General features: G+C 42.1%; 1 protein-coding gene across 1 annotated transcript; it reads left to right on the top strand.

The window, feature by feature from the left end:
* The first annotated feature begins 3,072 nt into the window (after positions 1 to 3,072).
* Positions 3,073 to 13,783, top strand: gys1 (glycogen synthase 1 (muscle)). The gene is made up of 16 exons (XM_074655742.1): positions 3,073 to 3,295; positions 6,014 to 6,132; positions 6,442 to 6,623; positions 8,411 to 8,602; positions 8,748 to 8,933; positions 9,085 to 9,229; positions 9,453 to 9,570; positions 9,709 to 9,829; positions 9,942 to 10,048; positions 10,189 to 10,248; positions 11,033 to 11,225; positions 11,595 to 11,721; positions 11,809 to 11,904; positions 11,996 to 12,159; positions 12,250 to 12,330; positions 12,418 to 13,783. Exons 2-16 carry the CDS (start codon positions 6,015 to 6,017, stop codon positions 12,649 to 12,651), a joined length of 2,124 nt encoding a protein of 707 aa, XP_074511843.1. The 5' UTR covers positions 3,073 to 3,295; position 6,014; the 3' UTR covers positions 12,652 to 13,783.
* Positions 13,784 to 13,786: the final 3 nt, after the last annotated feature.

The following is a 13,786-nucleotide window of genomic DNA, read 5'->3' as shown; positions in this document are numbered from 1 at the left end:
TCCAGGATAGCGTCCAGCTTCCTCCTCATCCCCCCTCTGCCACCACCTCCAGATCATCCAGTTCGGATCCAACTACAGAGCTAGCCTTCCTCACCAGCCTGTTTAGTTTGTTTGCATCCCTTGTGTTGGTGTTACCCCCCCCCAACATGCCACAGCAAAAAAGAGGACGCTGGCTATAGCAATGATGAGCTGCAGAAGTCTAGTTTTCTCTCAGGACACTTAAATTACAATATGGTGAAAGGTTATTATGGAATTTTTGCCCAATGATGCCAAAACATTATGCCTACTGAAGCTTTAATTGAATATCTTTGGCTTATTGGTCAGACAGAACAAGACACTTGATGACATGACTTTGGGCTATAGGAAATTTTTCACTGTGTTTTCTGGTGTTTTATTGACCAAGCCACTATTCAATTAATGAAGATGTAATAATCAGCAGATTAAGAAAATCAGTCTTGTCTAGTTAAGAGTTTGTAAGAGGAACTTTTAAAGGTAACCTATCTTATGATCTAGTGTCATAGTTGTTCACTTTAGTTTAAACTCAACTAAAGATCCCAAATAATGTAGAGAGCAAGGCTTTATAAATTAAAACACGTTGATGCCTTCTAGATGTCAGTGACGATGACCATCTTAGTGCATTCACTGTGTTTCTATCCTGAAAATTGACACACATAAACACACGCACGGTCAGAGGTCACCGGTCACAGGTCAGAGGTCATGCAATACCACAGACCAACTTCTGAAGCTGGCAGGACGACAGTGCCATATGCCCGCAGTGACACCTCAGCTGTGCAGATCTTTACTGAGGGTCTGAGATACTGACTCTGTGACCACATGGGTGACTTTCTCATTCTCAGCGGCTTCACCAATATAGGTTAGATCAGCTATTCTCAACCACTGGGCCGGGGCCCACTGGTGGGCCTCAGAGCACCACCTAGTGGGCCGCGGTGGTACTGACAAATGGTTAGATTAACCTTTTCAAAATCCAACAGCCACTATTCAGTTTTTCAGAGGTTGTAGCAGGCAGGTTTTAAAGCTAGAGGAAAGATACTGGAATGATATGAAACTAAAAATCCTAATGAATCTATTGGTTCCAACCATGCCATGCTTGCTTTCCAGGAATGAGGCTAAATAACACTTCAAAGTTACGCTAAATTTTGGCGAGGAAAAACTGGCATGGCCATTTTCAAAGGGGTCCTTTGACCTCTGACCTCAAGATATATGAATGAAAATGGGTTCTATGGGGACCCACGAGTCTCCCCTTTACCGACATACTGTATGTCTCGGATGCAATGACACAAAATGGAGCTTTTTTTTAAAACGAAAAGTGATGTTGGAGACAACCCTGCACCAGTAAAAGCTTCAAATTGGTGGTGAGGAAATATGAACCTGAATAGTTTGGATTCATAATGGCAGGGAGTGATGGGTGAGGGTAAGCTGAATATTTATGTGGGCCATTACACCTGCCAGTGGCATAACACATATTTATAGCCCAGTTTGTCATTTATTTGGGAAGATGGTCCTCAGAATTACTTTAACAATCAGACATGGGCCTCAAGTTACAAAAGGTTGAGAACCCCTGGGCTAGATCATGTGGTCAGTCCTATCAAGGGGTGGAAGGTGGCGTGGTTAGACCAGGGGTCGGCAACCTTTTCTATCAAAAGAGCCATTTTTGGCCAAAAAATAAATAAATAAATCTCTCTGGAGCCGCAAAACATTTGAGCATTGTGATGAAGGTAACACAGTTTATAGTCTAAGTATATAGTATATAGTGTAAAGTGCAAATGTACTACGGAGTATTAGGGCCACATTGAGGGAAAACACATCTGAGATTTCCAGAATAAAGTCATAACTTTACGAGAAAAAAAGTCGTAATATAACAAGAATTAAGTCAGAAGTTTACTAGAAAAAAACAAAATAACACTTAAAATGACTTCTTTATAATATTATGACTTTGTTCCCGTAATACTACGACTTTTTTTCTCGTAAACCTATGACTTTATTCTCTAAATCTCTGTTTTATTTTTTATCCACAATGTGGCCCTAATAATCCGTCGTACCGTCGTACCGTCGTACCGTCGTACCGTCGTACCGTCGTACCGTCGTACCACAGGCCTTCAACAATGATAAATAAAAATGAAAATGTAAACAAAAAAACAGTTATTCATTTCCATTTTTATAAATCCACAGGGAGCCACTGGAGAGGAGCTAAAGAGCCGCATGTGGCTCCGGAGCCGCAGGTTGCAGACCCCTGATCTAGTGTCATGGTTGTTCTTTAGTTTAAATTCAACTAAAGATCCCAAATAATGTAGAGAGCAAGGCTTTATAAATTAAAACACGTTGATGCCTTCTAGATGTCAGTGACGATGACCATCCGGTCTCCATGCGTTCACTGTGTCTCTATCCTGAAAGTTGACATACATAAACACACGCACAGTTAGAGGTCACAGGTCAGAGGTCACAGGTCAGAGGTCATGCCATACTACAAACCAACATCTCTGAAGCTGGCAGGGCGACAGTGCCATATGCCAAACAGTGACACCTCAGCTGTGCTCATCTTTACTGAGGGTCTGAGATACTGACTCTGTGACCACATGGGTGATTTTCTTATTTTCAGCAGCTTCACCAATATAGACTACATCATGTGGTCCGGCCTATCAAGGGTGGAAGGTGGCGGGGTTAGACAGATGGCAACCAAAGGGGGTTAGAACAGGACAGACCTTAGACAGATATGTAGAGGGGTTAGGTGTCTTAATGTCACTGGTCACGTTGTATTCTCAAAACTATGCTCTCCATGACCCTTACAAGACATTATAAATAACTCTCCCCCTGGGAAAAAAAAAGAAAAAGTTCCCCATGACTCCCTTCTTTTGTATGGATGAAAAAGATAATTCACCAACCACTGCAACTCCCTTTAACCTCCTCTCAGCCAATTGCGTCTCTCAGCTGAGGAAAACGCCCCGTTCCCGTCGTGTTGCGTGCAGAGAGGCGGGGATTACAGAGGAGCAGAGGCCAATAGGAGTGAAGCTCATGAATAATGTGACAGCAAAGAGACCCCTGCATTCACCAACACCAACCTTCTTCCTGCATCGCACATCATGGGCGTCCTGTACTGTCCCTCAATCTGACAGCAGACAAACCAAACCAATGTGAAACTCATCAGGCATTTCTCTAAAGCAGACCCGCCCACCTCTCTGCCTCTCTCTCTGTGTGCGCTGGTTACATGGTATTGGATTGACTACGACAGATGCCAATGTGTTCAACATCGTCGTGAAGTTTGGACAAAAACCGAAGCGTGAGTAGACATCCGTGTTTATTATTTCCACATTAATAATAGTTATATACTTCCTGAACAGACGGGAGCGCGCATCAGGACGCTGTGTCCTTTACGCGCGCCCCCGCGGCTGCAGTAGGTGCCTGATGTCACGTTCGCACCTCATATACAGATGCATACATAACATACAACAGTATGCATGAGGTCTGTGGTGGTTTTATGGTGCTGTTGTTGTCGCCTGTAGTGTTTGGATGAGGCTGTCCACCATTGCCCTGATTTGGGTCTTGTCCTTTGCCAGACCTGAAGGCCCACTGGGGCAGTTCATACTAAAAAGGGTATGACATTGTTTATTGTATATGTACACTTAAAAAAAAGAAAAAATGGAAACACTCTTTTAAGTACATGCTGCTCATTACAAACATGTACATTCTTTGATCATGTAAAATGTCAACGTCTCCAAATGAAAATTAATTTAAAAAAGAAAAGAAATGGGTATGACAATGACAATTGCATGATGGGGATTGTTGTGATTGCATGTACATGTGAGTGTCAGTAATTCATTATTATTATAACATCCATAAAGAGGTGAAGTCCCAAGCAGGTGAGGGGTTCCCCTCCTGAGGGAATCCCCAAAGAAATGACACAGTTGTTCAGTTTCACCTATTTAGTCTCTGTAAAAGCATGATGTTTGTTTATAAGTTTGTTTCTCCCTCCATATCACACAAAACTCTCAAAAATATGTTTTTGCTCATCGTAACTTCACTTGGATGTTTCAGCTTCAGTGTGCAGAGTAATTAATGTATGGGCTGTTTTCACATTGAAATGAGACTCTAGATATTTCATTGAGAGAGAATGAGTAGTAATTTGAAGGATTCTTACCAAGGTAGTTGAACTTATTTTGTGTGTGGGGGACGACGACGACATATCTGACGCAAATAATAATTCCAAGCAGTAAGAGTATTTTCCCTCTATTTTTCTGTCTGGAGGGGATTTTGATGTTGTATTTAAGGAGCTCTGATGTGGATATCTGAGGCACATGCAAATAAAGGAAAGGTTGGTTTTGGCTTATCTGGGCCTTTATCAGGCTTGGACAGCGACAGACTGTTAGTCCATGAACTCCCTTTAAGAATTATTTAAGAATTTGAGTGAATCAGCTCATTGGTAGTAGGGCCTAAAATACACAGATGAAATTTCTGGGGAGCAGTGTAAAAAAAAAAAGGACTGTTGGACAGGTGGAAGAGCGTTTCCCCTCTGTCTATGTGTCACCCATTGTTTGGGCACTGATTAGTTTTTGTCGTTTTCCACAAGCCTCAACTTGACACAATTTCAACATTTCATAGCAGCATATCAACAAGTGCCACAGCGTGAGCGTTTATACATGATCCATGCCCTCGTCTGTGCCTTCCTGCATCCGTTCTCACGCCACTCCCCCGTTTGTTCAGGAGGTTGCATCATTTCTGCAAGCAGGAACTGATCACAAACTTGTATTTTCAGTGTATCTTGCCCACTGTCAGCAGGATTGCATTCCTCAAAGGCTATTGTAAAACTTTTACTTTTTACTTTTAGTACATACAGCAGCTGACCTTACAAAGTACCTACTGTTGCATGCAGTATGCATAAGATTGGAACGTACTACTTCGTTATAACATTGCGCCTTGAATTTTGACCCTCTTGACCAGAAGAACAAGCTGGCTTGCATACTGCAAGATGTAGTAAGACATCCTGGTATTTTTGGCATACTGCATTTGACATACTATGTATTGAGACATACTAAATCATTTGCTGGTATCAATAGTATGGTAGTATTGGTATTTGGAAAGCACAGCAAATGTCTCCAGTACTAACAGTAAGACAGATGACGAAGCTTCTTCTGTTACAGTAGGATGCATTAACAGGGTTGATGGTCTTTTATAGGGCATATCAGGTGTAGTAACCCAGTTAAAGCAGCAGTGGGTAGAATTGGAGCAAATATGATTAAAAAAGTTATTTTTATAAAACACTATATCCTGACAGTAGTACATGAGACAGGTAATCTGAAAAAAATCATGTGCCTCTGTGTCCTCCGGTGCTCTTAACGGCATCTGCAAGATTTCACAGACTGGAGGAAAACAACCAATCAGAGCCGAGCTGGAGTCTGCCGTCTCTGAGCAGCTGTCAATCACTCGCTAACTGTAAAATGAGAAAGTTTGTGACTACAAATTCAATCATCAGAGTTCCACCAGAGAGGATTGTGAAAATGGTAAAATAATTGAGAAACAGGGCGTGCTTACATCACAGTAGTAAAATGTAAGGGTGTTGTGACATAGGATGTCTGTTTCGTTGATGACAAACTAGCAAGTGTGTGAGGAAATGTTGGTCAAGAGAAAGTTACACTGTTGAAAAATGAGTCATTTACACTTGAGGTGTATCTGATACTGTTATCCAGAGAAACTTTGCATGTATAAATTAGAAAAAATTACAGTTTCTGTCATCACAGACAATTGGTTTAGAGTTGGAGTGTCATTGCAAATGTAATACATGTTTTTGTATCCTAAGGTTAATGTTATACGGCTGAATTTCTTTGGAAAGAAATAAAAAACAAAGAACAGGTTTTGATGTAAAAATCTCGTCTCTAATTGTGAATTGCTCACACATCGAGAGTCTTTTAGTAAATAAGTTCAATAAGTGACAATCATGTGTGGTGTGTACACAGTTGGAAAGTGCTCTCATCTCACCTGAGTGTGTTCTATGTTCACCCAGCATGCCGCTGGCTCGCAGCCTCTCTGTCACGTCCCTGTCAGGACTGGAGGAGTGGGACGAGGAGTTTGATTTGGAAGACGCTGTTCTTTTTGAAATCGCGTGGGAGGTCGCTAACAAAGGCAAGTGTGTGTTTGTGTGTGTACTTGTTTGGTCCTAACTGCGTTCCTCGCAGGTTTCCGAGGAAATGCTGATCAAGAAAACGTTAATTAGAAAATGAGTCATTTACTACAAATGTAGTTTTTTCTGTTTTCATGCATCTACACGTCTAAACTTGTTTAGCCACATAGGTTATTCTCTTTCTAGTTTTAAGAGAGACCTATCACTATAATAATGCCTCATATATGTATATATATATCAGGTTGATTCACTTTATATCTTTGTCTCAACTTTGTGTGCGTACGTGTGGCATGTTTGCTGCATGTGTGAAGTTGGAGGCATCTACACCGTCCTCCAGACCAAAGCCCGTCTGACCGCGGAGGAATGGGGGGAGAACTATTTCCTTGTGGGTCCCTACGTGGAGAGCAACGTGCGCACTCAGGTGGAGCTGATCGAGCCCACAAACCCTGTGCTGAAGAGAACCATTGACAAGATGAACGCCAGTGGGTGTAAGGTAATACCACACGTAGACGCCTCAGAGTTAAATTTGTATGCTCCACTCCAGGACACTCATTCGTACTACACATAGTTGGAGGGATTATAAAGGGAGATTTGTGAATGTGAATACACTTAAAAACCCAGTTATCAACCTTAGCCACTCTTTCATGCCCAGCCTTCACTTGCTTCTAAACCCCGTGACATTTCCTCGCAAAGGTTAGAAGTTGTATCAGTGTCTCTCTCTCAAAAACAAACTCCAGAAATAGATGACTGTCAGTGTGTGTGTGTGACCAGTTTAAAGCTTTGTGCTGCGTCACTCTGGGAGTGCTGTGGAATTATGGGCCAAAGCTACGAGTGTTTTTTTTTGTTTTTTTTAAAGGGATAGTGCAGGCCTTTTTAACCAAGCCTATCTGGTTCACCTTGAATCACATGACCTTTGAGCTCAGGACAGAACAGCACCAGAGCAGTTAGTTTTTTTGCTGCAAATGTGTTTTTCTTAAAAGACATTTAGATCCTGTAATCTAATGTATTAGTACATTAGATTATGTCCTGCATACTTGAAGTTTGATGTGACGTTCTGTGCCAACTAGACAAACTTCATCAAGGTTAATCTTGGTGTGGTTGGAATGTGTTTTTGTCGGTTGGATGAGTGCAAATAAAGTGCTTTTAGATTAGAGACAGAAGGACAAACCCATTTATCTACATGTTAAAAAAACATAGTAAAAGTAAAGAAGTAATTTAGATGATTAATGCAATAACCAAAAAGTAGGAGTTGCTGTTGCAGCTGCTAAAATGAATATGTTTGATTTGAGTGGTTTATACTATTTCAATCAGGAGAGACTCCATATCAAATGAACAATAATTTATTACATGGTGCATGATAAAATGAATAGTTCAGAGTCTTTGGCAAATAGACTCTGTTATGTAGTATATTAAAGGGGGTAGTGATGCCACGGTGAGATTAGGTATATTCCCCCTGGAGTCTAATAATAATAATAATAATAATAATACATTTTATTTAGTGCCGCCTTTCTGGACACCCAAGGACACCTTACAAAAATCAGTTAAAACATTGACAGATAAAATAATCTAAAAACAACAGGACATGACAGAAACATATTTGTACAGACACATATGATGGGTGATGATGAGTTCTAGAGAGAGTAGGCCAGTTTAAATAGGTGGGTTTTCAGGAGGGATTTGAATGATGTGATATTGTCAGACTGCCGGATGTGTGGGGGGAGTGAGTTCCATAACCTGGGAGCAGAGCAGCTGAATGCCCTGGCTCCCATGGTGCTGAGGCGTGAGGTGGGGGTGGTCAGAAGTCCGGCTGATGATGAGCGGAGGGAACGGGAGGGAGTGTACTCCTGGAGGAGGTCTGTGAGGTAGGTGGGGGCGAGGTTATGGAGAGCTTTGTAGGTGAGCAGAAGGTTTTTGTAATCGATCCGGGATTTAACAGGGAGCCAGTGCAGCTGGATGAGGATGGGGGTGATGTGGTCGGAGGACTAGACACTGGTGGTGGTGGTGGTGGTGAAGGGAGTTGCTGAAGATCCAATGAATTCGAACAGTTTTCAAATTTGTGAGCAACGATATGATTGGCTCAGGGAGAGCGTGGCAGAATCTGGTTGGTTAACTAAGAGTGAAGGTCAGCTGATAGAGTAGGAGATGGTGAGAGAGGGAGACTTGTGAATGAATGAGAGTCTAGAGAAGGTCTTCCTGACTGAACTTCCGCATAAGCTTCATTTTGGGTGGTGAATTAAAGTCATCTTTCCCCCTCTCACCCTTTTCTCCATGTTCCCGCAGGTCTACTTTGGGCGATGGCTCATTGAGGGCAGCCCCTACGTTGTTCTGATTGATGTCGCGTTCACCGCCTGGTCTCTGGACAGCTGGAAGAGCGAGTTGTGGGAGCTTTGTGACATCGGCGTGCCGTGGTTCGACCGCGAGGCCAATGACGCCGTGCTGTTTGGCTTCCTGACTGCCTGGCTTCTGGGAGAGGTCAGCAGCAAAAGAACCGTTCTTCGAAAAAGTCTGAATGTTTGAAATGTCAAAACACTGGAAGACACATGAAAAACAAATGAATGCATGTTGGTATGTATGTTTGTATAGTTTATATTAAGCCTGTTTTCTCCCTTTATCGCAGTACGTTGCCCAGAGCGAGGAGCCTCCACACATCGTGGCTCATTTTCATGAGTGGTTGGCTGGCCTGGGCTTGGTGTTGTGTAGACATAGACAGCTGGCCATCGCAACCATCTTCACCACTCACGCAACACTGCTGGGACGATACCTGTGTGCTGGAAATGTAGATTTCTATAACAAACTGGCAGACGTACGTGTGTTTACATTTTATTACGCAGGAATGTAATAAAACATGCTGACTTTGATTCTTCTGTAGGTAAATTAGAAATGAATACATAATCATACAAGAAATTCACTTCATCACACTCTCTCTCTCTCTCTCCTGTTTGCATGTCATTCAGTTTAACGTGGATAAGGAAGCAGGCGACAGACAGATCTACCACCGCTACTGTTTGGAGCGGGCGGCTGCTCACTGCGCCCATGTCTTCACCACCGTGTCACAGATCACAGCCATTGAGGCAGAGTACCTGCTCAAGAGGAAACCAGGTGTGTGGAGGTGATTTGACGCGTGAAATTCAGAAACTTCCTATCCTCATTTGTCGCTTTGCCGGACAGGCAGGCGTTACTGTACAGGGATGGGATGTATTTCTCACTGTTTCAATGTGTCATCATGTTAATCAACAAAATTAGCTACCTAGCTAATTAGATCCTGATTTCTCTGTCTCAATGTTTTGCATTTAATGCCTTGAACCTCTCCCATCACACACAGACATTATCACTCCCAATGGGCTCAACGTGAAGAAGTTCTCAGCCGTGCACGAGTTTCAAAACCTCCACGCTCAGAGCAAGAATCGGATTCAGGAGTTCGTCAGGGGACATTTCTACGGGTCAGACTCCCTGCAACACACGTCAACAACATTCACAGCTCAGTCAGAACTGTTGTTACAGTGAAAAGTTATACCAACACAATGTGCCGGTTGTAAGTGCGACACTCATTCAGCTCTTGGTTTGTGTTTAACCATCAGGCACCTTGACTTCAACCTGGACAAGTGTTTGTTCCTCTTCATTGCTGGAAGGTACGAGTTCTCCAATAAAGGAGCCGACATCTTCTTGGAAGCTTTGGCCAGACTCAACTATCTACTGAGGGTAAGTGTGTAGTTGTGTCAACAGGTATACGTATGTATTCAAGTGTGTGTGTTTGTGTGTGTGGGAGATAAGGACAAAAGGGAATCTTAGGTGTATGATCTGCCTGTTGCAGGTCAATCACAGTGACGTGACCGTCGTTGCGTTCTTCATCATGCCAGCTCGGACAAACAACTTCAATGTGGAGACCTTGAAGGGCCAAGCAGTCAGGAAACAGCTCTGGTGAGGTTTCTTCTAATGTTAAACAAGATGAAGCAAAACAGTCAAACTGCTACACTCATCCATACTTGACTTCAACCAAGAAACGTGTTTTTATAGTTGTGTTATTACATTTGTATTCTCTTTGTTTTTGTCCCTGACAGGGATACTGCTCAGACTGTGAAGGAACGTTTCGGAAAGAAACTTTATGAGTCACTCCTAGTGTAAGTTTCAGTCTATTTCATGAAACCTGTAAGATATGGAATAATAATAATAATAATAATAACTTTATTTATGGAGCACTTTTCATACAAGAGATGTAGCTCAAAGTGCTTTACAAAAGAAAAGAAAAAAGCAACACTTTCAAACGATGGCAGATAGGCAATACAATTAGATAATAAAAGGAGAGTAGATGCTTAATATATAAGTGAAATTAAAGAGAGAAACAGAGACCATTAAGAAGAATAAAAATGAGAGAATTAGTAAAAAATATTTAAATTAAATAAATTAGTTTTTAGTTGTTGTTTAAAAATGTTAAAAATGAACAGAGCCCGCATCTCTTATACCTTTTGATAGGGTATTCCATCATTTTGGAGCATAGTTTAAAAAAGCTGCGCTGCCTATTTCTGAGATCTGAGAGCTTGTGAATGATTATAAAATGACAGATAATCTGCAATGTAGGCCGGTCCCAAACCATTAAGAGCTTTAAAAACAGGTAAAATAACCTTAAAATCTATTCTAAAAGATACTGGGAGGCAATGGAGTATAACTAAAACTGGGTTAATATATATAATGATCTGTCTGAAAACACCATCAAATAAAAAGTATGAAGAGATTTAGAAACAGCCCACTTAATAAACAAAATCCAGAAGATGTACCTAGATTCAAGATGTAGACTTTGTGTCGCCATCGTTAAAACAAGCAGGTTGAGTTTATTCATGCTAATAAATATTCTATTTAGTCATTTTACAAGTTTCCTTTAAGTCTAAATCAAGCTGTTTTCATCAGTGGGCAGCTGCCAGATGTGTCAAAGATGCTGGACAAAGAGGATTTCACCATAATGAAGCGTGCCATCTTCGCCACCCAGAGAACATGCCAGCCTCCAATCTGCACCCACAACATGCTGGAGGACAGCGGCGACCCCATCCTTACCTGTGTCCGCCGTATCGGCCTTTTCAACAGCGCCGCTGACCGTGTCAAGGTGAGGTCGGTTGTCAGTGGTCCATAAATGCCCTTTAAGCCACAAAAAAGATTTCTTCTCACATTTGTATGTGTTGTTGTTCAGCCAGGGTGTAGACAAGATCGCATATAGTCAGTACGCAAAGTTTAATTTGTGGTTTTTGTTTTGTTTGGAGGCATCCTAAACATAGCTAATAATACATTAAATGTGTAGGCGGGCAGAAACTGTGCCAGCCGGTACATCATCAGCATTTCAGTATCGTTTCGGCAGTGATTATCATTCCACATTGTGACTTTTTAGAGCGTCATGTCGTGGCTGAGAATTACAGTTTGCTGCTCACACTGTTTGCTATAGGAAATACGGATGCTGAATGGCTTCTTTCTCCTTTAGATCATCTTCCATCCAGAGTTCCTTTCATCCACCTCTCCGCTACTTCCGATGGATTATGAGGAGTTTGTAAGAGGCTGCCATCTTGGCGTCTTCCCCTCTTACTACGAGCCTTGGGGCTACACACCAGGTACGACTCATGCACGATGACCAGGTGTATTTATGTAATATTCAAATGTGTAATATTCAAATTTTAATCTGCTTCTGTCACCGTCAGCTGAGTGCACAGTCATGGGAATCCCATCAATCTCAACTAACCTGTCAGGCTTTGGCTGTTTCATGGAGGAACACATAGCGGACCCCTCAGCATACGGTGCGTTTCTCATTCTTTATCTGTTAAATTCTTCTTTTTAAAAGGACACACAGGCATAGCACATTTCACATCATGATGTTTCTTTTTGCAGGTATTTACATCCTGGACCGGCGGTACCGGGGGATCGACGAGTCGTGTAACCAGCTCACGTCCTTCCTGTTTCAGTTTTGCAAGCAGAGCCGGCGCCAGCGGATCATCCAGAGGAACCGGACTGAGCGTCTGAGCGAGCTCTTGGACTGGAGATACCTCGGCAGGGTGGGATACCAAATCCCAAGGACTCATATTGTTCATGTGATAACTTCAAGATGAATTAATATTGTTGTTTTTTCTTGTTTTCCGCTCTAGTATTATATATCTGCCCGTCATATGGCCCTGGCTAAAGCCTACCCTGACACCTACATGTATGAACTTCAAGAGCCCACCTCAGTAAGTTAACGTGTCTTTGGCTATTTATCGTCTTTACACCTCCACCCAATGATTGAGACTCTGATGCCTTTTGGTTCTCCTCCTCAGACCACGGGTTTCCGTTACCCCCGACCAGCCTCTGTGCCACCGTCTCCAGCTCTGTCCCGCCACTCCTCCCCCCACCACAGCGAGGCCGAGGACAACGATGAAGACGAACGCTACGACGAAGATCTGGAGGCAGAAAAGGACCGGGTGAACATCCGTCAGCCATTCAAAAACAAGACTTCTGCTGTCCTGGGGCCCAATGGAAACGGCGATGGTGTCACAAGCGAGAAAAACTGAGATATACACACATGCTAAACCTCACTGGTGAAACTTTATCTGAAGCGATCGTTAAAGTCATCCATCTACTTTATAAATGAGTGCAGTTGTGTGAATGCGAGTGATAGATTTAATATCGGCTTGTTGTGAAAAATTGCATCAGTGTCTTCCCAACCTGTTCGTACCTCAGAGTTTCTAGAAAATATCTGTCCGTTTGATATGTTTTGTTGTTGTTTCAGTTACACCAGCAGTGCATCCAGTGGTTTGCTTTGTGGGGTAAATGCAGCAGCTAGAAAGGGCTAAACGACAGCTCAGCATGGAAAACAAATCAGGATTGCTGGATTTTGTAGTGTACTAACACTGGATAACATACTGTAGGTGTAAAGCATTGAAAAAACAATAGAGGATTATTTTGAGTCGCTGGTTTTTATACTTGATTCAAGAGCAGGGAAAAGAACATAACCCTCCTTTTTAACACAGATTGTCCTCTTTACACAATCAAAGTTATTTTCCTGGTAAAGACGGTGTCAGTTGCTGCGAGTACCCACAAAGAGCACCTGTTTATTTGTACTTGTGTTTGGCTTAAAAGTGTGATGATGATGTTACAGTGCTTCTAAATCAACTATCCACCACGTAGCATCTTTTTCTTTCAAATGCCTTGTTTACTATAAAACTTCCCACAATGGAAATAAAATGTAGAACACACACATGCATACACAACAACAGCATATAGCATCAGAAAACAAAAAAAAGCTGTCTCATTTTGAGAACAGTGTGTGTGTTTTCATTTTCTTTCTGCGCCTTACTGTATCACAGCCTTTCAGTGACGATCACCGATGAACAACCTCACCTTGTCTGTGTGTTTGCTGGTGTGGATTATTCCTAGGTTTGCCTGTTTCGACAAGTATTTATATGTGAAGGGAATAGAGGTGAGACGGACAGAGAGACAAAGGGATTGAGATGGTAAATATATTTTCAGGTAAAGGACATAAGAGAGAGGAATGGGAAAGAGCTAGACGTGACTGTCTGTTATTGAAAAGGGGAAATGATTCTACCAGGCGTAACCTCACACTCCCTGTAAGAGTTTTATCATTCTTTACCATCTCGCACCAGATCAACTAATAATAAAGTTTAAATATTAGTGTTTTACAAATGA

The sequence above is a fragment of the Sebastes fasciatus genome, chromosome 13, assembly GCF_043250625.1.
Source record: "Sebastes fasciatus isolate fSebFas1 chromosome 13, fSebFas1.pri, whole genome shotgun sequence".
Lineage (NCBI taxonomy): Eukaryota > Metazoa > Chordata > Actinopteri > Perciformes > Sebastidae > Sebastes > Sebastes fasciatus.
The sequence above is the reverse complement of the archived record's forward strand: the minus strand, read 5'-3'. Positions and strand labels throughout refer to the sequence as shown.